Raw genomic sequence first — 26,018 nt, forward strand, 5'->3', positions numbered from 1 at the left:
TACTGTTACGAATTTATTAACTTCATACTCCAGCACCCTTCCCACCGAACAAGCACAAAAGACAAAATTATATGAAAACGTGTTCTTCATTATATGAGTAATAATGAAGCAATAAATGATTATAAGTGATTATGTTTATGTCTCTTCTGACATTGTATATTCAATAATTTTATCATTTTGATACTGTATACCATTTGGAGGATTATAAATAGGAGGATTAAAATTTCTTTGAATAATTTTCCTTCCCTCTTCCTCTCCACTCAGTTTCTTGCTCCCCCATCAGCTCCTTTCACTGAATTATTCTCCTCTTTCTCTTTCTCTCTATTTTCCACTCTTCTCACTGTCTCCCGCTATCTCTCTTGCTGAGCCACCCTAACTCCCCCATTCTTGTACACTTTCACCCTTCTCCTCCGTATCATAGTGTGCTTTGGACGTACCACTTTGACTCTGTACCTTGGGGGGTATTTAGACAAGCTTGCCCCTCCTCCCCTCGCACTCTGAGGAGCTGATATCCTACCACCCCCTTCCTCCTCTCCTTCCGCACGGTAGCCGTGGCGACGGAGATAGGGTTCCAGGGTTGCTAGGCGATTGGAGAGTTCTGAGATGCGCCGCTGTAAGAGAGAGACTTCTCTGAAGAGGTCGTTGAGGGATTCTGAGAGGGGGCGCACCCTGCAGGACACACAAGGCCTTGCAGTTAGTGTAATATTTTACATGGCTCTTTATTGTAATGTGTGTGAAATTAACTAGCCTCCGCTGTAGCACTCTTGCACAGCATGATACTATTGTCCAACCCTGTCCCCAGAGAATGTGTATGCCTGCTTTCTGTGAATTTACTTCAAACGACTTCTCTGTATTTTACATTCATTGAGCCTTATTGGTTGTAAATCTTTTAAAAATGTCCTGCTGGAGTTTGTTTCAGGAACTAAAATGTAATGAAAATCGACTAAATATTAATCTATTTCTCTCAGAGAATATTAGAAATAATCTGTGTACTTGCTGAAACTGAAAAATCATTATATTATTCATCGTACACACCACCAGCATCACATGTTTTTACAAAGGGCCCGTAATTATAACTGGACCTAAAACTTACATCATAGGCATTTAGCAGATACTCTCCTTACTTATCCTTACGCAACTGTTTTACATAGCATTTACATAGTATCCATTTACACTGCAAGATATATACTGAAGCAATGCAGGTTAAGTACCTTGCTCAAGGGTATAACAACAGTGTACGACCCTGCAACCCTCCAATTAAAAGACCAGCACCTTACCCGTTATTAAACACTAACCACAGTGCTACGTGAAGTTTTCATGGGTTCAAATGCTACAATAAATTAGCCATTCTGACATATAAAATCACTGGCAACAGATCCTGATCTATAGCTTTGACAGTCAGTACCATTGGTCTTGCAGTAATTTGAAATGAGCAATTAGATGAGCAATGATTTTCTGACTTCACTTTTAGATTTTTAATTATTTACTTTCCTTTTCCTTCTACTACATAATTTAATCACAAGGTAAATATTAGACATGTAATATTCAAACATAACTGAATTCCAGTAAATGGATTGGTGATTACTCAGGTATGAAATATAACCCTCAGGCATGCTGTTAAATTTGCTGGTTTGTGCTATATTAGCCCAATAATTAGGAATGCCTAAGACATTAGCCAGATACAACACTAACACAAATTCAAGATTAGAAGGGGGTAGTAAATCTGTCTGCTATGGTATGTTGGCCTTATCTCTAAGAAACAAAACCCACATTTTTAAACTGAATTTGTTGAAAGATAAACACTTTAATTCCATCCTCAAAGGTAAGAATAAAGTGCCAGGATTGTTCATTTTAAGGCCTCACTTCAAAGGCTCACAAAGGTATATGTTGTTTCCTGTACTAACTACAGTTCAGAGCACAGTTCCACCAATTTTTATGCAAATCAAAGTAAATCTGGCATGACATATGTAAATGAACTGTGGTTCAATCCAGGCCATCGTCTCTAAGCGCCAAAACCATGCTAATGAGAAAGAAAAGAAAAAATATATATATTTATGATTCAAAATTAAGGACAAACCCCTGCAAGGATCCTAATTTTTTTGACATTTCATTGTTGGCCCACTAAAGATATTCAGAGCACAGACAAGATCCCAGATTTCTTCATGAATAAAAATGTTACACTTTAGCAACCCGAATGATTTTGTACAGTTTTCTGTTCTAAAAAAAATGAGAACACTCGGTTAGAAACTCTGTGCGACAGAGGTCCATGCAGTACTCTGTGTTCCGTACTGTGGCCATGGCGACGTACCTGGAGTAGTCCGGTAACAGTGCGGTCGGCTGCGAGTGCAGCAGGTGCTTAATTTCATTAAAGATCCGCTTTCCCCACGCGTCCAGAACCCGCGTGACGCTGCGCACGGACGCGACGTTCACGTTATCCGCTGCAACGGGAGAGAAGAGAGACGTCTGAAACAATGGCGGTGCATCACCACCACATTACCGCTGCAGCGGGACAAGTGGGTAAGATCACAATGACGAGACAACGACAGTTTGTCTTTGTTTTTTGATGATGGCTGCTTAAATTATATAGGCCAAAAAGTGCTTCTCACAACTACCCATCTTTTTGATTTAGTACATGACTTTATTTTAAATTAATTATTGCCCCCTCTCTCTCACCTCCCTCTCTGTAGTTCCAGTACCCGTGGTCCAGCTCATTATCCTCCCCAGCCAATGGCGTTGCAAGGGCCGCGAGGATTACCAATACCAGCGTCACGCAGGGAGGGCCCATAATGGTGAAACTCGCCTATGCCTGAAAATATGTATGAGAAAAATGTAAATATTACACAGAGATCCTGCCACAGGACAGGACTCAAGCTTTCATTCGAAAGTTAGTCTTTAGCACTTTGGAGAGCATTATTGAGTCAGAGTTGGAGAGGAAGTAAGACAGCAGGTAGACACCATTTTTTCCCCATGTAAAATGGCCAAAGAATCCCTACAGCAAAAAATATATCGATAACAGATTGTGAAATTCTGAACGTGTGTGCGTGCATGTGTGTGCATGTGCTTGTTTCATGGGTTTGTCTGCCTGTGTTTTTAATTCTTGTCCTTTTGTTTTTCAGTACCCAAAACAATTTGCCAAGATGCACTACTGTGAACAGTGAGTGACAAATTTTACACAGCATAATTTGGGTTAGGATACTGGATTTGAATGGTAAAGAGGAAAAGGAAGAGAGGGATGGTCAGTCTTGTGACCAGGCTAACTGACAGCAAACGTGATTAAATTATATAAAGCCCTCAAGCAAATGGCTTTTGTATGAGCTTGGTAAGGTCAGTGTCTGTGGACAGGACAGCCCTGAAAGGACAAGTTCTGGGTGCATAACTCAAGTCAGACAGACAGGTAAATCAATAGACAAAAAGAGGACAATAAAAGACATTTAAGAAACTGATTAAATACATTCATTGTCACAGAAAGAATGGGTCTAGGACAGACACACTGACCCCATAAAAGACTAAATCAAGCACTGACAGAGAGACAATAAATTAGCTTATATTCAGAATCAGACTCACTGCATGACTCAGTGAATAAGTATTCTGAATTCTTTGATAACAGTCAGATGATGCAGGCGATAACTCATGAAAGATTCAAAGATCATGTTTAACAAATGGCTGCCACAATAGGGTTAGAGATAGATACCTTTAATGCTTGAAAGATAAGTGCACAGAAGCTGCTAATATTGTACGATTATAGACATGGAGAAAAAATGGCAAATGGAATAGAAAATCTGTATATGTAGTTAAGTAGAATGGCACATTACTGTCCATCAAACTGACATTGAGAGAGGCTGATAGATACAACATGGTTAACTACAATACAAATTAACAAACAAAGCAAAGAATATCTCAGGCTGTGCTTAAATGATATACTTAAAACATACACGAGTACATTTTGATTTCTGAAAGACAGATTGAACTTTACTCACGCTTCAGAGAAGTGAATTTGTCCACGTACCTGAGTCTGTTTTGTGTATATTTTATGATAATTGCTGTCTCTGCTTTTAGGGAAAATGCGTTTAAATGGCCTCACTGCTACTACTCTCTTCTCTTGCCGATTTTTATCTCTTTTTCTCACTTTCCCTATCAGCTCCCTTTTCCCTCCCTCTCTACAGCAATGATATAATGAAGTACGTAATCCAGTCATCCAGCGTGGAGAGACTTGACAAATGCATGGTTGAAGTACGTATTTTAGGATACGGTGCCATGATGTCTCCACCCCTCTCCCCAAAACCCTCCCACAACTTCTATTTACAGCTGTTTCCAGATGTGGACATTTGCTCAGTTTTTGTTGCTGTTCTCTGTCTCATCCGTATCTCTTGCTCTAACAGGTTTCTGGCCAGTACACCATACACGTGGATGGTGGTTAAGATCTTTAGTTTTCTGGCTGTTCTATCCTGTACCCCTTAATATGTGATTATGGTGTGGGAATATCAATACATCTTGCTCTCTCCACTTTCAAAATATATAATGTCTGCAGTGCTGATTGAATAGTGTAATGCTTTTGAATTTCAAAGGTCAAACACGAAAACATATATTTTGTATATGCCTCTCTGTACCTGCAGACATTTTTCTTGTAGAGGAATGTGAAATATGACTTCAGATCAAAGAGAAAGAGGGAAACGGGGGAGGATGGGAGGAGGGGGAATATTTTATACTCACTGGCAACCAGATGTTACCCCCCCCCCCCCATCTCTTCCTCTGTTTCTGTTTTTGTAATGCCGCTAAATATGTGAGGTCAGCGCTGGCTCTTGATGTGTTGCAAAAAGTCGGAGAATAAATAGGAGAGCAAATGGGGGTTAGCTTTTCTCATTGATGGACAGGACACAGGCACATTTTAGCACACACATGATATACTTACTATAGCCCACCTGTTTCTCATTACAGCACTCGCAGTCTACCACTTCTGTGAAATTCCTCTCTCTCACCCTCAGACTTGCTCTCTTTCACACATGTTCAAGTAAAACTGATTAACTAAATTGATAGTTTGGTTGTGTCCACTGTCTTAGATATTATTGTGGTAAATAAATAAATCTTTGTCAAAGCTTTGTAAACAAGAAGTTTATTTACATTAAAGTGTCTACATCAAAAACAAAAACGTCATGTATCAGCCATTTACCAACATAATTTGTAAACTGCACAAATAAAAAACAGGACGGAGTGTAGCACAGTGGGTAAGGAACTGGGCTTGTAACCGAAAGGTCGCATGTTCGATTCCCGGGTAGGACACTGCTGTGGTACCCTTGAGCAAGGTACTTAACCGAAATTGCTTCAGTATATATCCAGCTGTATAAATGGATACAACGTAAAAATGCTATGTAAAAATTGTGTAAGTCGCTCTGGATAAGAGCGTCTGCTAAATGCCCGTAATGTAATGTGATATCATGAAACAAACCCATATTTCTTTTTTTTCAATCTGTAAAATGAAAAAATACAACCCACTTCCAAAACACAGTCACCCAGTAATAAAGGAGATACTGTAGTGCTCAGCACTGTTTAACATTCAAGACAGCACCATCTGGACCATCATACCATGGACAAGATGAGATCTGCATCAACTGTAGCCAAAAGAGGGTGTGAATTGCCCAGTTTTGTCTGATTCCCTGTTTCAAGCATTCTGTGACAATTCTTTTTGTGAAGAATGCTATAGCTGATTTCATTTCAGTTACATTATGCCTATATTAATGGCTGTTGTTTGTCGGTCCTACAATAGTCCACCACATGACAATTTATCCTTGTTTTTTTTTAATACAAGGTAATCAACAATTCTCTCCAAGTTAAACATTTTGCTAAGAGAAAAAAATTCCAAATAAAGTAAGATTCAGCATATCTTTCATACCACAAAAGCCTACCAGAAGTGTGATTTAGTCTGCATGCTCGTTCATTGGTCTCTTCGTTAAAAGCAATAAAACCATGTTCGTTGGTATTCTATTTGAATATCGATAGGTATTCGAAAAGATGATCCACAGCATTCACGAGTTTATATATGAGTTAAACCGATTAGCCAAATACATGCCCTAATAATAGCCTACATTTGATAGCATTTACAGATTTGGTCAGAAACAGAAGCCTCATTTACTAAAACAATATGCGCCCGGTGGATTATCTCGCTTCACCCGCATAATCCTTTGTAAATCTCCTATCCTACTTTTTCACCTCAATTTCGGGTGGCTCTCTTCAGTGTTTTCTTTAGCTTTATACTGCCATCATGTGATCAAATGCGGTAGTACAAATAAAACACGTCCTGCTGTCTGAAAAAAAATTCAAAGATAGTCGATAAGAACCAGATTTTGAGTATGAGAATATTTCTAGTGGAATGTTCTCATAGCACGGTATTTCCATTAGATTCCTACTACAACATGCCCTACTCTACAAGGAGAAAACTACAGCCCGACAGAGCTGGCATTCTTTTCCTGCTTAATCTAAAACTTGAGAAGATGCCAAATGTGTTTGTGCTGAGTGTGACTATTTTCCAGGAGAATCACACTTTACCTGAGCTGAGATTCATTTTCCTAGTGAGTATGTTTGAACTGATACTCTGAGCAGTAGCTTAGCTGGGGGGGGGGGGGGGTAGTAAGTTTGGGTGATTCCAGTGTTGACAAAGCATTTAAATTCTGTAGGCAGCTTTTATGTTTTCTTCACCCTTTCCTTAATTTCCTTATTCCCATCACCAAACTCCACCCTCCATCTCAATATTTCCATAAGAGATTGAAAGAATGCTGTGCTCAAGAGTTAAGTGGTAAGTGGTTTCAAAAAATGAAAAATTATGTAGTTGCTACAGCAACTGTGGTGGAAATAGTCCCCCATGTGCATGTGTGTATATGAGAGAGAAAGAGAGGGGGGTGGGGGGGGGCGGGGATGGGGAAGAGAGGACAGATAAGGCTGTAAAAATCTGGCTCCATTTAACAAATAGCAATCCCCTACTCATACAGTTATCAACCTTTGAAAATGGCAAAAGAAGAGACCAGAAAATAGTTCCCTCAGCCAGCTGGTACTGAAGCTGACATCCATTAACTAACAGCTTCAACACATTAACACCTCAACAGATTGTAGTCTAGTAATTTATTAAACACAGCAAACAAAATTGCATCAGTTATTGGAAAACAAATAAAAGTACAATTCAAGATGGCATGTTTGCCCTAAAAGATATCATGGCTACCTGACAATGGTAAGCAATTAATTAATGGCAAGCACATCCTGATCTCCTTTCAAAAGCTGAAGACAGAGCATCATTTCTTTTGGGGAAAAGGACTGAATGTGAACTTGTTGGCAGCCCAGTGTGTTGACACTCACAACAGAAGTTATGCAAAGAATTACAGCATATATATTTACTTTTCATTGTTATTTTAATGTAAATATCATGGGGTTTTGCTCTGTTAACAGTCTGTATTTAAGACAATGTTTTGATAACATAAGCTTAAACTTGTCGCTGCAATAAAGCAATTTCAACCTGAATTTGACGTAGTACCCAATAAACAGAATTCACCATCAATTTATCATTTGGCAGGTTTGAATACAAGTCTCTTTACCTGCCTTTGAAACACCTTTCATCAGTAGGCTAAACTGTCATCTTTCTTTATGTATTTTCTTTATTTAATAGTAGCCTAAATATAACTTTATTGAGAGTTGTGAAATTAAATATGGACAGTTAAAGATTCAGGGAGATAACCAAAGCAATTAAGTTGCAGAACCATTCACGGAATGATTAAGCTGCTTATTTTTAGGGATGTAGCCTATACATGTATCCAGTGCTGTTTTATACAATATCGTCAAAACTGCACATTAAGTCTATGGGAAAAAAACAAAACATTAATTAACAGAAAAAAAAACGAATAATGGGAAGGGAGGGGATGTGATGGAGAAATGTGGGAGGGGGTGTGTGAACATGTGTATATGCATTTCTAAGCGGGCTTTCGCTTATTTTTTAAGAACGAGCGCGGATATACATAGCCTACATGCACGTATCCCTGTTTAAGTGTGTAAACATTAGTACTGAGGGAAATCCAGAGAGGTAGCTTGCTTGCAGTTGTATGGTTGTAGTCGTTTTGGTAGTGATGCATTTCCTTTTGGGTACATTTACCTTGCTGGCTAGCTCACAAACGGTGTGAAAGCAAAGGAAAGAGAAGGGAAGGAGGGGGCGGGGGTTTTATGGACCTCACCGGTTACGGGACTCAAAGAAGCCTTGATTCTGCACCTATTTTTTGGAGGTGAGGACAAAACAAAAGAAAAAAATTGAAGGAAAGGGCCTTGCGGACTGTTTGTGACGGGGCCCCCGACTCCGTCGCTAATGGTCGGGTGATCTCGACGACTGAAGGAGAAGCGGCAGAACATTCTACTCAAGACCGGGGATTCCTTCTTCAAGACAGAAATAACACGAACCAGCATTTTAGTGCTCATTGAGCCGTGATTGTTCTCTAGTATTCGTCGGAGTCAGGTAAATTGTGCATTTGTTCTGTTAGAGGCATGTAGCCGAGCCACGAAAGCTACTGGTTGTTATGGTTGAGGTTGCCTGGTACCTAACTAGCAAATGAAGCTTGGTTGAAGGTAGTAGCTAACTAGCGAACATTTGCTAGCTAGGTAGCTAGCTTGGTAGCGATTGCTATCTTGCTAACCACCTAACGATCGCAATGTAGATAACAGGCTAACCAACTAACCAGTAATTGATAGATTTCGACAAGCCATATTATTTTTTGAAAATTAAAAAACAAAAAAAAAAATTCTTCCACGGTACAACCGCCTAACCCATATCTGTAGCTCTAACCCAAATGACATACATCGCAAATTTATTGCATTTTATCGACTCACGTTAGCTAACTTGGCTAGCTATCCGCTCGTTGAATTGTAGCTACCTGGGTTACCTAGTTGCTAGCTTCTGTAGTTCAGAAATCAAAACCAAATGAAGAAAACATATAGTTCGCTTGGTGCTGTCTTGTCGGAGAGCTGCACTCATGTTGTTTACCTTATGCACTTGCAACTTGTCTTGTCATTTTCCTCATGTGAGCAAGCTAATTAACTCAGATGGCTACCTAGGTTTTTTAATTGATTTATAATTGTGCAGAGCTGGCTTGCTAAGGAGCTAATAACACTAGCTAAGAATGGCATACGAACTGCTGCATTTAGCAAGCAATCACAACCTGTAATGTTTACCAAAACAAACGGTGCTCAGTCCACAGTGTCCAACCTGTTATGACCCGAGTCGGTTTTGTGTCCCTTAGATATACAGTTCTATAGCGAACTAGTACAAAGCTGTCCTGGGATTATTATTCCTTTTGCATTGTTCTACACGGTGGTTGCTTATGATGTTAGCTAAATTTAGAATAGATCTAGCAGACGGACTATACGTTATTGTTACTGCTATTGTTGCACACTACGTTACACCACCGTGACACTGAATGGAATTACCAAATTCAAGAAGATACTCTGAAAAAAATAACACTGCAAAATTGGAAAATGTTCTCGTTTAGTATTTGAATGTTAGGATTTGGTAATATACATCGTCAATGACCGTGCGTTACTGGTGATTTACTGCTTTATTATGCTTAAATCGTAATGTGTAGCTTGTCCAAATTCTAGTTGACTACTTTTTGTAATAACTGGTAGTGCATATCTCTGAATTATGGTAGTGTTTTAGAAATTAGATGAACACCAGAAGGGCCATAATGACCCGAGATAACATGATGCAGTGATATTAAGCCTACTTGTTATTAGCAGTTTCAGATCATACCGTCATTCAGACCGTATGTTTTTACGAGAGTGGATTGCCCATAACAAATCTTTGGATTTTTGTCAGACCACATATTAACAATAATGCTTTCTCTGGCATTCTTTTGTTGGCAGTAGCCACATATTTTTCTTTGTTGTAACTACTGAGGGATTTGGTTTTTGTTTTGAAATTCATCATTTGAAAATGAATAGCCTACATGTCTTCCCATTTTCATGAAGACGGGATAGAATACACATAGTGTGTATGTATGCCTGTGTGTGTATATTCCAAGTCACATGGCGTTGGGTTAATTAATTCATACCCGTTGATATGAGAATTTTCACTATTTGGGTGGTCTGTTTTTGCAACTACTTTGCATTGTAATCTATTGAAATCGCATTGCCCATTTTGTAAATGTATTGGCTAATGGCTGTTAAGGGTTGTGTTTTTTATTTGAAGAAAATGTTTTCTTTGTATAATGGAGTTATAGCTATGCCGTAATATGAAAACCATGCATGTGACTTATTGTTTTACTTTTGTTTGGGGGGGGGGGGGGGGGGGTTGAGGGCTCTATAGAGAGTACAAAGTTTCAGTGAAGTTTAAGTTATAGCCTAGTTCTGCTTCTTTACTTGAAGCAAAATGGCCAGTTTGGACCAGTCAAGTCACAGCAATGATACTTGTAGTAATTATACTGATATTATTATGTTATTGCTTTCCTTCTGTCTTGTCATAGTGCTGCACGTAAGATTTTATAGCCTTAATTTTCTATGCTGTTAGTCAGTTTGTCTTCCTTCTAGCCATTTTCTTTCTGTAAATCACATTAATCAATTTCTAAATCTTCTTTCCCATTCTCTGATTCTTCTTTTTTATTTTTCTCGTTTTTCTGCTTCTGCACTTTGATTGCTTTTCCTTGTTATTACATGGATTGTTCGCCTTCATTTTTTTGTTCTTCATCCTCTGTGTTATCTGTGTTTATTTATTCTAATTATTTGCTTAAAATAGTTTTTACTCACATCTGTCCATCACTTCTAATTATATTCTAATGAGCCTTCTTTTTCCTCCTCTTCTTCATTCTTAATTTTCATTCATTGACTCTTCTCTTTGTAGCCTAATTCTATTGTATGTCTACTTACTCTGAATTGGCTTCATTTTGTGTGTGCCATTTCCATTCTTATTGCACTTAAATTGTTTGTTTTTTTTGCTGTTATTTCCTCAATTCTTGTATTCACTTCTGAACATGCCATTCCTGATTGTTTTTGTTTTATTAGTATATTCATACTATATTCATCCCCTTGAACTTTTTCACATTTACACCTTCAAATTCTAACGTATTGAAATGTTTGTCCTCTTTACAATAGATTGCATGCATTTATTTATTTATTTTACAAATTATGCTTATGCACTGGGTTCTCACATACATTGAAAATCCTTGAAAGTCTTCAGGTTAAAAAATTTAAATAATTAGCAAAAATGTGAACTTAAAGTTATTTTTAATTTATTATTTTTTAGGTGAGAGCTTTTGACCATTGTCTTGGGGAAACTTCATTTTACACATTTTATGTTGTGTAGGCTATGCCCTTTAGAAACTGATCCTAGATATTAACCCCCAACTCAGAATGGTTGGGGTTGGCATTGGGGTCCAAAGAGCTGATCCAGCATTAATTCTCAGGGTTAGTGAGGCCATATATTGCTTTACTGATGAGCTGCAATGCTTGTGATATAGCATACTGTAAGGCTTTTATGGGTCCTTGAATTTGGAGGAATGGGACCGTGACAGGGCTTGAAATTCATGAAGTAGGGGCATAGCTAAGTGTGTGACCCATGTAAGTCTTCAAACCCTTCTCATTCTTTTCTTCTTAATTTTTCCATTCTCTTTATTTATCAGAAATCATTTGGTCATTGGCTCATCACATGTTTCTTTTTATTGATCGTGGTGTGTAGTTATCCATTGCAAGTCCATGGCGTTGTAGTCTATCGCAGTTTTAATATTATGGTGCCTTTTTTTGTAACTGCTGTCAATTTCTGTGTAATTACAGGATGAACGGGCCTGCTTTGTACACTATTGTACACAGTGAGAAGGACTACCTTTGCATTGATTCATTTAGCACACATTCTTATCCAGATCAGCACTTTGCATGATTTGATTGAAGGATAAAAGTAGCGTGCCAAGGCAAATCAGGGGCGACATAGCTCAGGAGGTAAGAGCGGTTGTCTGGCATTTGGAGGGTTGCCGGTTCGATCCCCCGCCCTGGGCGTGTCGAAGTGTCCCTGAGCAAGACACCTCACCCCTAATTGCTCCAAACGAGCTGATTGGTACCTTGCATGGCAGCCTTTCACCGTTGGTGTGTGAGTGTGTGTGTGAATGGGTGAATGAGAAGCATCAATTGTAAAGCGCTTTGGATAAAAGCGCTATATAAATGCAGTCCATTTACCATTTACCATGTGGTGAGGTCCATAGGGTGGCAGACACCGAAGCCATTGACCAAATCCCATCGTGGTTGGTGGTTTGATTCCCCACTTTCTGTGCTGTAATCCTGTCTCTTATTTGTAACCCCCTCTGCTTTCCCTCTGTCTGCCTGCCGACTCTCCTTTAACACCCCTCCCCCCCCCCTCCACAAGGGATTTGACAGCATATACTGCAGGAGTAGAATGTGAGTATAAGTTAATGATAATGAACTGTTGAACCGAGGAATGAAAGGCAAGCTGAAATTACAAGCTGCAATGCAGGATGAGCAAAGGTACTCAGTTCCTCAAAATAATATAAACCGTGATATAGGGCTTATTTAACTGCCCTTTTAAAAAAGTGTTACCTGTTAATAAGCTGTACAGTGATAGGCAACAGTACACCTTAATGATTGCTAGAATTTTAAACATTAACCATTGTTTTTACCTTTATTTATATACAAGGTGGCTACAGCTATTCTTAGTGGGTGGTTGAGTAGCTGCAAATGTCTGGGTTGTGAAACCATAGCAACACATTCATTCAGTGAACTGTTTGGTGGTTTGGTTCCATCACATCTTCAGAAATATGCAGCAGCTGTAATGGTAGTGGTGAGAGAGATTTTGCAGTGAAAGAGTATAGCCTGTATGTACCGCAAAACTACCAGCTCAATTTTCCACCACGTTTAATTTAAGCACGGAGGCGAAACATTCAAGTCAGTGGTGGATGAAGGGAAGCCAATGTCGATCACTGCTTTTGCTTGCACAGCAACTCATCAACGTGACCCTGCTTATTTGGAGAAAGCCATTTGCGCTCGTTGCCAAAATGCTTCCCAAGGTCACGATTCTGCTGAGCATCCTTAAGGTGACTGTTTTCATGATGTCATGTGGTAGGCTTTTATTGAATTCGATTTTTTTTGTGTTTACAGCATGAGTTTCTAGTTTGCCACTTACACCGAAGCTGTTTCAGTTAGACTGGCTTGTCTAGATGATGCAGTTCTATTTGCATTGCAATACCTTTTGGGGGGTGGGTGGGATGGGTTTTTCATGAATGAATTCGTTTAACAATTTTGATTGATAGTCTAGCCTAGTTAGACAAATTAGTACATTTTATTATATGCTATTATTAGGATATAATTATATAGGCTTGTCAGGGTTTTTCCTGGAAACCCTGATGCTGCTGCACACGTCTAGATTTAGAGCATCACAGTAACATAAATCCTCCAAAATTAAATAAATTTGAATGTGACAACCCTCAATACAAATTGCATGTGCATGTGATGTGCAAGACTGGCATCTATTATCCCATATGAAGTGAATATGGTCCGAAGTTTGGGGGAAAAAAAGCCCATCCAATCTCATCACACCGGCTGAGTAGCAACGATGATCAATATAACGATTTAGCGCATGGCTACCAAAGCTTCTCAAGTTGGTCAAGCAAAGATATGTAACGGTGCTTAATATAACTCATTTAGACTTTTTTGTGCATGCTCTGCACATTAATCCATTATGTGTAAAGTTATTCTTATATGTTTATCGTTGGTTATACACATAGCCATGCTCATAGCCCCAAGTACATCTGAATTGGCTCTAGGAGTAGATATTGTCGATCCCTCGTGAAATGTTGTGACATCCACAGTCTGCCTTTCTCTGTGCTGGGCAAAGTGCTTGTCTGCATTGGCCACACACGCAAGGGCAGTATGGCTGTCTACATGTATTTCATACGTTCTGTTACCATGGAAAACAGTCCATACAACACCTCCTAGTGCCTGCTCTCTAGTAGGTGCAGGATTTACACCCAGGCATTACAAAAAGAGGACATAGGCCCAGATGGTCAAACAGGAGTAAATATTGTACCTGGCTTGCAACTCCGTTTTACATTGGAAACAACATTAGGCAAGGCGTATTCGCAAATACTAAATTACATTACATTACAGGCATTTAGCAGACGCTCTTATACATAGCATTTTACATTGCCTTCACTTATACAGTGTGGTTATATACTGAAGCAATGGAGGTTAAGTACCTTGCTCAAGGTTACAGGGTCCTACCCAGGACTTGATCCTGTGTCCTTCAGGTTACAAGACCAGCTCCTTTACCCATTAAACTACACTGCTGCCCCAGATATAGAGTCCTGTGAGGTTTACCATAAGCACAGGTTCTGTGAGCTCTTCATGATGTGTGTGGGTGTGTGCGCGCGCGCAATTTTTACATGACAATGATATGCAGAGGACTACTGTTATTAGGATCCATGTTGTACAAAGTTTTTTTTTTTTTTTTGGTCTGAAAAGGCATTTATTACAATTTATGCTTTTAAAAAAAATGTATTTCTCAATGTACAACTCAATTGCAGTTGTTAGACATCCAGCATTGGTTCAGGAGAGCACAGACAAGCCATTGTGTCCTTCGAAGTAAGTGCCACTTGCTGCTGCACCCAGTCACTTCCGCAGTCCAGAGTTGTGCAGGCATGCAGGTAGAGCAAGAGAAGACGGGCTATACCCTGTCAATGAAATCCCTCCCTGGGCACCACTGTGGCCATTTATGCGTTGCCACGCAGGACTCCCGGTCATAGCTGGCAGCACAGTACGATCAGGAGTCAATTGTGAAATTGCAAGCAAGAGCCAGTTCTTTCGCCTGGGCTCCCCACTTAGTAGCCCCTGAAAACACCTGCCTTTCTTCAGCTGTTTCCCAGATGACATCACATTTGAGGTGAGATGGATTGCAAGGTCCACCTTACAAGATCCACAATTTTCCGCCTAGTGTGGTATAACCTAACTTTGTTGTGGTTAGTGTTGTCACGATACCATAATTTTGACCTCAGCTCCAGCTACAGTAATGTGTCAAGACTGTGGTACTGAAACGAAACCACAGCTAAAAGAAAGACATACTATGATTGACAAAGTGTTCATGGATGCAACATAAGCAACATTGTGAACCAAACACTGCAGTTCATCATCAAATAGAATCGGAATTAGAAGATGATGACGGCAAGGCAAGTTGCTAAACACAGGACTTCTTACACTGTTTTTGACCTGTCATTGACATGTCCTCTAGTCAATTTGATGGAGTGGTGGGGGTTAACTGTTGCATCAAAAGGACCAAGTGCCATCTTTGATATAAATCCATTCGCAGGGTAATTGTTACTGTCAGAATGTAATCCCAATAAAGTGCTACTGCTCATTTTTTGGTGGTCTGATATTTTGTGTGTATATCATTTTTAATAGAAAACCAGGGTGGAAATCACATTGTGCTGTCAACCAGGAGTCTTGCACCTGAGATCTACATGAAAACACGTTTCAGAGACTGAACAGCAATTCAGGTTTACCATAAGCACCATTCTGTGAGCTCTCCATGATGTGTGTGGGTGTGTGTGTGCGCACAATTTGTACATGACAATGATATGCAGAGGTCTGAGATTTACATGAAAACAAATGTTTCAGAGACTGAACAACAATTCACAATGTGGTCATTTAGCAGAGACTTTTAGTTTTTATTTGCACGGTAAGAGAGCATCATAATTGATGGGTACATTTGCCACTGTCAAGGTGTTTGCCTCAAAACCTGCAACATAACGTATAAAAGGGTTGGTTATCTAAAACATTTTAAGCCATTTATATGAACAATGAGGCACACTCCAGTAGGTGAGAGCGGCTTGGTAGATAAATATCCTTAGTATTTCTTAAATGTGTTTGTGAAGCAAAAACTCTACAACGGACAAAAACTAATGCTCACCACAGACAATGATTTTATGTTTTGCTTTTAAAAAATAAGTGAGCTTCATAAAGCAGAGAGGGATGCTCTGTTCTATGCATGTTTCCACCATGACAATTGTATTTGCAAAGTTATAATCAACTGTTAATTGTACACAAACTGGTCTTTACTATCTAATAAAGCACAAGCCACAAGTTACTATTCTCCCTGCAGCCTTGGAAAATGTTTCTTCCTCAAATGACAGAAATTTTTAAAATCCATAAACTTATACATTGCTTGCTGATGCATTCAGGAATATGTGTTCAGATTTTTTAATTTCAGTTTGTGTTGGTTGTATAGAATTTGTTGACATTCATTTTTAATGAAGACCACACATTTAAATGAATGCAGATTAAATCCAAATTGACAATGCAGGAAACTAATATGGAAAAATCTTGTAAATTGAAATATAATATGCAAATTTCACATTATTACAATGCTATTCAAATTAGCATGATTTTCTTGGCTTTATTCCAAAGGCAAACATGCACTTCCTTGGTTATGATGTCCTGAGATTTGGTACTTGGATGACAATCAGATGTGGCTTTAATGTTAAACTTTGGGGTTAAAATGAATGAGCTTGTTTTGTTTAATTTAGTAAGCAACTTTATGACTATAAAAATGAATACGCAGTAATATCCCGTATTGGTGTGAAGGGGACAGATAGCACAACTGACTTGGGAAAAGAGAAGTGAGCATGAGAAACGCTACTTGCCAGAGCAAGCAGTTACGTGGACCACCTTTTTAGGAAAAACCTGGACTACCAATGCTACAAAGTTAAATGACTGCTGGGGGAGGAGAAATGGGCTGTTCTACCTAGCAGCACAAGAACTCAGCCAAATTTAGAAACCACCCTGTATGTATCTCACAAGAACGTAGTAGGCTTTGTTGCAATTCCAATTAACTCTATTTGTTATAATTTTTGTGTTTCTGGAACAGATATAGGCTATATAATGTGTTGGAAGTATATAATGTGTTCTGTAAGTGCATCGTCATCCTCTGGTTACAAGAAGCTAGGCTGTTGCTCTTGAAATTAGCAATAGTCTGGAAATTTTGCAGAATCAAGGTTTTGAAATCTAGATGATTTACTAATGGTCATTTGTGTGCCTGTTTTACATTTCAGATCTTCAAATGCGACGAAAGGCTTATAAATAAAAAGGTGAACTGACTCATGAAGACGAAGGAAAAAAGACATGACTGAACAATGTTTGTTGATGGAGACCAAACTAGGAAAGAAAACGGAGCGAAACACAAAGGATAAAAAGAAGGGCACTTAAGAAGAATCAAAGTGGAGGCCAGAAAAATTGATCGCAACCATCTAAGTGTAATAAAGTATATAGTCAGAGGAAAAAGGACCAAAGACTTCCTTATTTATTTATATCCTATTATGGGACATCCAGCAAAAACTATTAAAACCAACATGCATACATTCAGTATTGAACATCCTTTTTAGAAATGGATGGGCTTCATGGATTTTCTTTTTTCACCAAACAAGAATGTCATTTACCTAAACATGAGGACCTATGGCCCTGGATTAAAACCAAGCTTAACATTAATATCAAGTATTAATTGCACTGTAAAGTGTAGGGTGTACTGATGCTATATCTGACACATGAAGCTTGATTCCCCCTCTCCCCTTTGAAAAAATCTGAAAAATTGGATGCAATACCAGATTATTCGGGCTCAAGAATTGCAGTGACTGCCATATGGTCAGCATCCGCTCCTGCGATGATGTGAACCCTTGTCACAACTTCTGTTTTCATCTAAGAATTATTACAGCCACTGCTGCAACTCTCCTCTGTTGCTTCTGTGCCGTTGCTACTGTTGTAAACGTGATTTTAAATGCTCCTATAGTGCCAAACTGCTACAGCCATATTTTGATAATTTCAACATCTGCCTCTTCTGTGTCAGTGATTGTAAGAATTTATCCAGTGGCTGTAACAGCAGTCTCATTGTGTTTCCCCTTTAACTTTAATTCAAGTCATCGCTTCCACTTTTTTAAAGCTCTGATCTACTTGCCAGTCTTTTGCTTCTACAGCAAAGACTTATGAAGTTGAGCTGTCACACATGTTCCATATTTACCTATAACAGTGATAGACTTTTCTTCTCTGGCATTCCAAGCTACCAGTTCCTGCAGTTTTGGATGCAGTGTAAAACAGACTAATTAAACTGCAGCAACGGAAGCGGTCTTACCCAGTCCTGCAAAATCCAAGATATATATACGTATTGTTTTATATTTTTGAGTTTTGAAAAGTCGTGTATATTTTTAAAATGCAGAATTTTCCTGACACCGCTGCTTCTCCAGCTCCCCACCGTGGGTTTTCTAGTGTGACTGGTGCACGGGGGAGGAATTCCTCTTATCCACTCCAGCCGTCAGAACTTCTGAGCTCTTCACGAATGCCAGACGAATATGCTGGTATGCAGCAGCAAAATCCTCAGACACAAAACCAACACCCATCCCTCCACACAAGCCAGGCAGCCCTCATGCGGGGTTATGAGGCTAGAAACCGAGGAAGGGGGGCTGAAGGAGTCTTACAAGGTAACAGTAAACATGGCAGCAATGATAACAACCCATACCGAAAGGAAACAATGGATTATTATTTTTTGATGAGTAGCAAAGAAGGACAGAGAAGAGGAAGTCATGGATTTGGATATGGTGTAGGATTGGGGTTTCAAAATTTAGATGGACACGTGCCTCACCAGTACCGATCTAACAGACCTGCTTCAGGTACTGCTTCTGGTGTGTCACAATATCCGATGGACTATAGTGTTGCTGCCGGATCAACTGTCAATAGAAGCAGTAGTACTGGAACGTTTTCCCCCTCTCACCAATATAGTATGGCCCAGAGCCCTTCAGTAACAGGACCACCTGTGCGCCACCAACAAGCCCAGAATTACCCTTCCCATCAATCTCTACACCAAGAGCAGCACCAGAGAGGTTATCCCCTATCTGGACAAAGACTGCCTTCTCAGTTCTCCAACTGCCCTCCACCAAATGCAACAGCAGGGTCAGCAGGGAAGTATAATTCCTCCCCACAGAGATACTATAGTGGGGGAAATGGTGGAAAGTGTAAAATGAATAACACAGCCAGTGCCAATTCAAGTCCATGTTCCAATAGAAATTCAACCAACCCAGCCAGTACACGGGCATTTGAGGGGATGGGGCAGGGTTATCCCAGTTCAGATTATCCATATAATTCCAACCTCTCCCATTCACATCGCAACCACCAGCAGAATTTGGGACCAAGCTATGAGACTTCACACAAAATGCACCCCTCCATTTTGTTGAACCAACCAGGGCTTTCTTACCCTAAACATCTCCCATGTTCCACATCATCCTCCAAGTCTTCCACCTCTTCTACTATTCCATCTATACATCAGCTTTCTTCTCATGAAGTAACAAAATCCCCAATGCATACTCAAACCCAACAGCCTCATTTCCAACAAAACTTCAGTCCAATTTCTAACCCATCTCCAGCTGCCTCCCTAGTCCAGTCACCCAGCTGCAGCTCTTCTCCATCTCCACTGATGGGTATTTCAGACGGCCAGGGAAACTCCACTGCACCCCCTGCACACCAACCATCATATTCTCTTTCAAACCTCAGAAACAACCACAGTCATAATAGGCTGTTACAGGTAATGCCCCAGCATAGTCCCACACCAAATTCTAACAGCAGCAACAGTAGTTGTGGGAGCAGTGGGCATGTAAACACTACTAGTCTGAATTCAAGTTCGGGTGGTAATCATTCTGTTTTAACAAGAAGGGGAGTGGGGCAGAGGGGAAGCGATCAGTGTACATCATCTTCCCACTACGCAATTTCTCCACTTGAAAAACAAATCCTGGACCCTGGTACCAACAGTCTGAATGCTTTGACTTCACAGGTAGCCAATTTGCCTAATACAGTGCAGCATGTGCTACTCTCTGACTCTCTTTTGCCAAACAACAAGGGCAAAGATAATGGACACCAGATGCAGCCATCACTGCATTCTTCGCCCACAAGTCAGCAAAGGACTATAAGTAATAGTTCAACTAGAAGAGGAGAAGGTGGTAGAAAAATAGATAGTCATGATATAAATTCTGAAGGTGGAACTGATGAGGAACACATGACTGAACTGTCTAGAGAGGCCCAAGTTGAATGTGACGAGCATCCTTTGGAAGGGGAAGATGAGACGATGAGGCAATTGAGTGAAACTAACAGTGTGGATGGACTAACTGGTGGCATCCCTATGCATCAGAATCAAGCTAACTCCCTAGCTGAACATGATCGTCGGGGGTCTCCATCTTATGTGGATATGGAGGTATCCAAAAAACAGAAGAAAACACGGTCTTCCCAGAGTCTCTCTCAATTAAAAAGGACTGGTTATAAAATATATGGTTCAATATCCCCCTCTTCCCTTTCTTCTCACATTCCATCTGAGGGCCCTAGTACAGTCCAAGTCCCTCCATGTCCCTCTCCTACACCCTTTACTAGTCTGAAGTCCCCTGCACCATCACCCATCCTCACCTGTTCATCTCAGTTTAACTGTCTTGAAGAGCCTGAAGTTCCTGTTGTGATTCCTACAAATGAACTCAGAGGGAGAGAATGGAAAGAAGATAGTGATAAAACAAAGAAAAAAGAGAAAAGTGGTAAGTCTCAAAGAGAAGAGAGCCATGATATAATGGAAATGCAAACTAGGAGGAACAATGAAGGTGAAATTCAGTGTCCGCTCTCCTTCAACAACCAAGAGGATAAAGGAGGAGAGAAAAAACAGGGAGTGCTTCTGGGTTCTGAGGAAACCCACATGGAAGGAGGGGTTGGGGTGATTGTTTCTACTCGTTCAGAGGTAATTCAGTCTGAAACCGTGTCTGAACAACCACAAGGTATATCTGCATCGCCACATGGACCAGATCTAACTAACAATCCAGGAATTCCAAACTATTGCCCTAACAGGGAGAACCACTCTTATAGTTCATTCAGGGATTCCAGCAGTCACAATGGAGAAGGTAAAATAAGTGTGCCTACTAAAGCTGCAACACATGGAGCAAAACTGCCTGGTAGGCACGCTACATCCCCTCACCACCTCCAACCTGTTAGTCAAAAGTCCCCTTACAGATTCTCTGAGTCACTCCATGGGAGTTTGAACAATGACAGAGTTGGGCTGAGTGAAGATGGAATGGTAGCAAAATTAAATGACCAAGCTTACCAACAACCTCCACAACATATTGCAGGACTTCAAAAAAAGATAGAGACAGCTGAAGTTGAAGGTCAGAGTATGAGAAGCATAGCTTTAGAGTCTGGAAGGGGACCTGATAATCCTGTTCAACAACAAACATTTCCAAGTCTTTTGCAAGAAGTCTTGCAAGGTTACCACACAGAAAAACGCTATAGGTATCCTGAAAACTTAGCTCAACAGTCGCAAACCCGCAGTACTCCTCAATTTCAAAATATGCCTTATCAATACCCCCATTCCAGGCATCCTAACTCCATGACTGAAAGTGTCAGAAACCATTTTTTGTCTCAGAGTAGAATGAGTATGAATTGTCATATCCCTAATGAATCCTCCTCCCTAGGAAAGACCTATTCAAATCAGAGGCGTGAAGGTGTGATTAACATGGACCAGGATACTGGTCGTTCCTGGTGTTCTGGAGGACCTGGATCTAGGGAAATTCAATGGGGTTCTTTTGACAAGAGTAAAATGATAGATTCCCCAAATCATCAAGGAAATAGTATGCAGCAGTCTTCAGAACTTTCTCTACGGCCCCATTCAAAGAACAGTAACTCATCTGACTATGCCCGTCCTACCAGGAAACCCTCATCAAATGAATTGAACTCCACTTCTGCAGTGCAGCAGTTGCTGCTCAAAGAAGCTGCACCAGCAGAAGGGAATGAATCATCTGTGGGACAAGTTCAGCCTCATACACCATCATCATCACCATTGCCCTCTCTCTCATCCTTGGAGCGACGCTCAGTCATATGTGATCTTTCACCATCTCCTCTGACCACACCTGAAAGGGACAGATCTTCAGATAAAAGAGATAAAGTGAGTATTCTACCACAAATTGGGTCTTCCGGATCTTCTGTTATTCAGCAATCACTTTCTGCTTCAGTGTTAAATCAAGAGGACAGCCTCAGAGAAGAAAAGGTGTATAAAGCAATGTTGAGGGAGGAGGCACTGAAGATTATTAAGGAGGACCAAAATTCTAAAACGTGTAATTATAGTCATTCCTTCACTAAGGAAACTACTATTCAGCCTCAAAACAGAATGCAGCAACATTCTGGCCCTCACCAGTTGGACACGATTCCTGACCCTCCAAGGGCTTTTAGTGGAGGGAAGGGGAGTGTTAAAACTGGTAAAATGGCCCCTGTCCAATCCCAACAAGCCCCACAACAACTCATACCCACCCATAATCCTCTGTCTTCACCACCATCATCAAGATTTCAAGTATACTTCCAAAGCTTAGATGAGTCAGGTCATCACTCTGCTGGTGTAGATGGTTTTGGATTGAGAGATTCAGGGGAGGGGACTGTCAAAATGAGTCCTCGGCACCACTACCAACTGTCACATCTCAATTTGCCTTCATCTCAACCAAAAATCTCCCAATCCACTAATAAATTGCAAATGTATCCCCACTCTCTCTCTCTCCAGCACTTACACAGTTTAAATGACAGACTTGACTGGGGCTCAAATAATAACCAGCCATCCTCTCAGGATTTAATGATGTCCCCTAATTCAAGCCGAAATCAACACAATGCAGGAATTAGATCCACAACTGATGTACTAGCTAATCCACAGCTACCACCTCATCAGGGCAGTTACTATGACGTCAAAATGTGGGGGCCATCAGTATCTGGAAGAGAGAACAAAGGGATAATGGAGGGAGATGTCTACCGAAGAAATGAACCTTGTACTTCTATTGGTCCCCCTGGGTCAGTTGCCTTGCCCTCAAAGCAACCAGTGGTCTCCAAAAATCTTGAATCAAGCCCATCAAGAATCGTTACAGAAGATGTTGTCAAATCATTTCACCCAATGTCTACACCTATCAAGCAATCTGATTGTAGCAGCATTAACAGTGGTAGTGGAAATAGTGGTAACTTGGGACCTCAGGGGAAAGCTAAAATGGGGGGTTCTGTGGACACAAACCCATTAATTATGAGAAGAAGGGTACGTTCTTTCATCTCCCCAATTCCTGCAAAAAGGCAGCACCAGGATGTATCCCAACAACAGCAGCAAAGAGGTGTTTCAAGTATGAATCCAACTCTTTTATCCAACTCTGACGTTAGACACAGTGTAGATACTGACTCATTCAGTCCAGATGTGCCTAATCACAAAACGGTCAGTTCCAATGCTTCTTTAGTGTCTCCTTCACCCTCTTTAGGAAAAATGGATGCTTTGCCACCTAGAAAGGGAAGGGGCTTGAAGCTGGAGGCAATAGTACAAAAAATTACACCCAGCATTAAACCAACAAGTGATGACAGTGAGAGTAATACTGATTCAACTTCAGATAATCTTTCCAGCTTGTCTCATACAGAAATGACATGCATCTCGGACCTGAAGGACCACAACTCCAGTGTTGGGGGAAATTTCTCAAGAATGGAAACTGGCAGTGGGAGTTGCTTACCGTACTTAAATGAAGGTATCTCATTGGAAGAAATGATGTCTTACAGGGGGGTTGAGGAGACGGGGCCTATGCCTCCCACTGCATATCAGTGTGACCCCCATCAGGACATACAGATTCTCAAATGTGATTTGACAGAAAAGCCAACCAGGGCAGCTGTTGGGGATTTGGAGTCTGTATTAGACTTTGGGATTGGGGTGCCAGGAGTTAAAAAGTCTGAAATAGACTCAGCAGGAGATGGGGAGAAAGATGAACTATCCCCTGATTTTACCCTATTAGGACCATTGCCCCCACCCCCTCCATTACCTCGTCCTGTACAAGCGTCTTCCCCTCCATCATCCTCTGCTTTGTCAGATATCCAACACTTCACTACAACTTATCAGCAACTAGAGACTCGTAGAGAACATTCAGCAGCTACTCTTCTGAGGCAAAAACTTGAAGAGAGTGAGATGTGTTTGGGGTTGGATGATTATTCTGGGAGGGACTACCTTGGGACTAAGTCACCCCACCACAACCAGAATCAAAGCAATTGCACATTATCCATTCCCCCACATAGCCAGCTTCATCAGCAGCACATATCTGCTGGGACCATTTCTTCAGTGACTGGCCAGTCACAGTATACCCAAATAAATCCCTCAGAGAATATGGTGCCTAAAGGATATTTTCCATCCGGGAAGAAAAGGGGACGACCAGTGGGTAGTGTGAATAAGCAAAAGCGTGTTCAAGGACAGTCACAAAATGTGTCCCTTAATGCCTCCCCTGTTGCTCAAATGCCTACACATGTTTCTGCTGCCACACCTCAGGCAGTAGTGCAAAGTATCAGCCCGACAATTCCTATAAATAAAACCAACTCTGAAGACAAAACCACTACGTCTCTTACTTCTCTTACTGTAACTCAGGCAGCAAAAGAGGAGATCGAGAGTGAAGAGAGAGAGCCAGAAATGGAATCAAAGCCTCACAAACAAAGAGGAAGAAAGAAGGAACACGTGACTGGAGCAGATGAAGTGGTGATCATGCCGACACAGAGGAGAAGGGTTGTAGATGTGTCTGAAGAAGAGGTAAAATCGGCAGGAATAAGAGGAAACATGAGTCCTAGTGGTGGTTTTCCTACTTGCAGGAAGCCAGTTTTTGCTCCATACGTTCATGTAGAAAAAAAGTTTGAGGAGGTGGGAAATGTATGCACCATTGTGAATGCTGAAGATGAAAAGAAGAAGGGAGAGAATGGAGAAGAGAGGGGAGGAAGGTTGGCAGGAAAAGAAGTGGGAGGAGTGTCTGTTGCCCCTGTAATTTCAACACTGACCTCTCAGTTGACTAGGAAAGATGTAGAAAGGGTGAGGGTAAAAGAGAAGAGAGGCACAGAAAGGTTAAATGCTTCCCACATTCATTCTAGTCCAACAGAGAAGGTACTTCCTTCCTCGGAATATGTTATTTCAGGATCGGTGATGTCTGAGATTGATACCTATGGTCATCTTCTCTGCTGCTTGTGCAAAAAATGGGCTAACTACAAAGATCTTGGTGACCTCTACGGACCTTACTATCCTCCTGAGTATGCCACAAGGTTTCCTAGGACTCCCTCTGTAATCAGGCAGAGCCTTGGGGGAACCAGTGTCGGCACTGTGGGAGCATTGGCAGGAGCAGCTGAATTTGAATCAGCAAAACAGGAGATTACACCAGTAGCATTCCAAACCTACGAGCCTATCACAGACCCCGGTTTCACAGGAAATCAAGCCACAGACTCACTGGCTGCGACATCAACGGACACAGAAGGTGCTGTGAGTGCTGAGGATAGACGTAGTCACTGTAGCAACAACAACGAAGGAAATGAAGATTGGGATCTGACACAAAAACTGACATCCACTGGTGAGGTGTTGAAACAGGAAGAGCAACCAAATGAAGTCTCACAAATGCTACAAAGCGAACAGCACATAGAGAACACACAGAAAAGACCACAACACAGAAAACTTACTTCTCATCCAAGATTTAAAAGGCGACACAAATCCAGTGAAGATTTACCCAAAACTGGACCCACCAACAGCAAAGCCTTACTGCCTTTTCAGCCTCCTCCACCTCTACCACTTCCTAGCCAAGATTTCTCTGATCCTTCAGCACCATTGTCCCTGCTTCCTCATGTTCCCCTGGACCCAGATGAATTGTGGGTACACGAGGGATGTATAATCTGGGCCAGTGGGGTGTATCTCGTCAATGGAAGGCTCTATGGTGTGCAAGAGGCACTAGATGGTGCCAGAGATACTGTGAGTTTATATTTCTTTTTTCTATTATTTTATATGTTGTACTTATGTTGTACTTCATAAATGAAATGTATTTAATTTCATTTTCAGTTTTTCCAGTATCTGACCTATTTGTGTTTACAGTACTTTCATGTTCTACAATTGTGTACTTTTTGCAGGTAGTCAGCCTGAAAAGTTAACAAAATGTAATTGTCTGTTTTGACTATTGATTACATTGTATATATCAATTGTC

General features: G+C 40.7%; 2 protein-coding genes across 6 annotated transcripts in view; one reads left to right on the forward strand and one right to left on the reverse strand.

Moving 5' to 3' along the window:
* On the reverse strand, positions 1-9,144 carry si:ch211-243a20.3 (uncharacterized protein LOC100151507 homolog). 3 transcript variants are annotated; one of them, XM_064323925.1, is made up of 4 exons: positions 9,008-9,144; positions 2,674-2,806; positions 2,309-2,438; positions 1-669 (listed from the first exon to the last, which is right to left on the reverse strand). In XM_064323925.1, the coding sequence occupies exons 2-4, from the start codon at positions 2,783-2,785 to the stop codon at positions 351-353; spliced, it is 561 nt and encodes a 186-aa protein (XP_064179995.1). In that variant the 5' UTR covers positions 2,786-2,806; positions 9,008-9,144; the 3' UTR covers positions 1-350. The 3 variants fall into 3 exon arrangements, with proteins under 3 accessions (XP_064179995.1, XP_064179994.1, XP_064179993.1); XM_064323924.1 differs by lacking the exon at positions 9,008-9,144 and adding an exon at positions 4,007-4,261; XM_064323923.1 differs by lacking the exon at positions 9,008-9,144 and adding an exon at positions 3,978-4,260.
* LOC135248885 (uncharacterized) overlaps positions 7,919-26,018 on the forward strand; it is a 25,627-nt gene continuing 7,527 nt past the window's right edge. For all 3 annotated transcript variants that reach the window (XR_010328519.1, XR_010328517.1, XR_010328518.1), the window contains exons 1-2: positions 7,919-8,482; positions 17,064-25,789. The gene's annotated coding sequence lies outside the window, so the exon portion shown is untranslated. The remainder of the gene's footprint in view (positions 8,483-17,063; positions 25,790-26,018) is intronic.

Source organism: Anguilla rostrata, chromosome 2, assembly GCF_018555375.3.
Source record: "Anguilla rostrata isolate EN2019 chromosome 2, ASM1855537v3, whole genome shotgun sequence".
Lineage (NCBI taxonomy): Eukaryota > Metazoa > Chordata > Actinopteri > Anguilliformes > Anguillidae > Anguilla > Anguilla rostrata.

Bases quoted from the DNA above. Each gene is read 5' to 3' on its own strand.
- si:ch211-243a20.3 (XM_064323925.1), bottom strand. From the start codon at position 2,785: ATGGGCCCTCCCTGCGTGACGCTGGTATTGGTAATCCTCGCGGCCCTT. The intron at 2,439-2,673 runs GTGAGAGAGAGG...CTCCCGTTGCAG, and splicing joins CTGGAACTACAGAGAGGGAG to CGGATAACGTGAACGTCGCG. The intron at 670-2,308 runs GTACGTCGCCAT...TGTGTCCTGCAG, and splicing joins CTGTTACCGGACTACTCCAG to GGTGCGCCCCCTCTCAGAAT.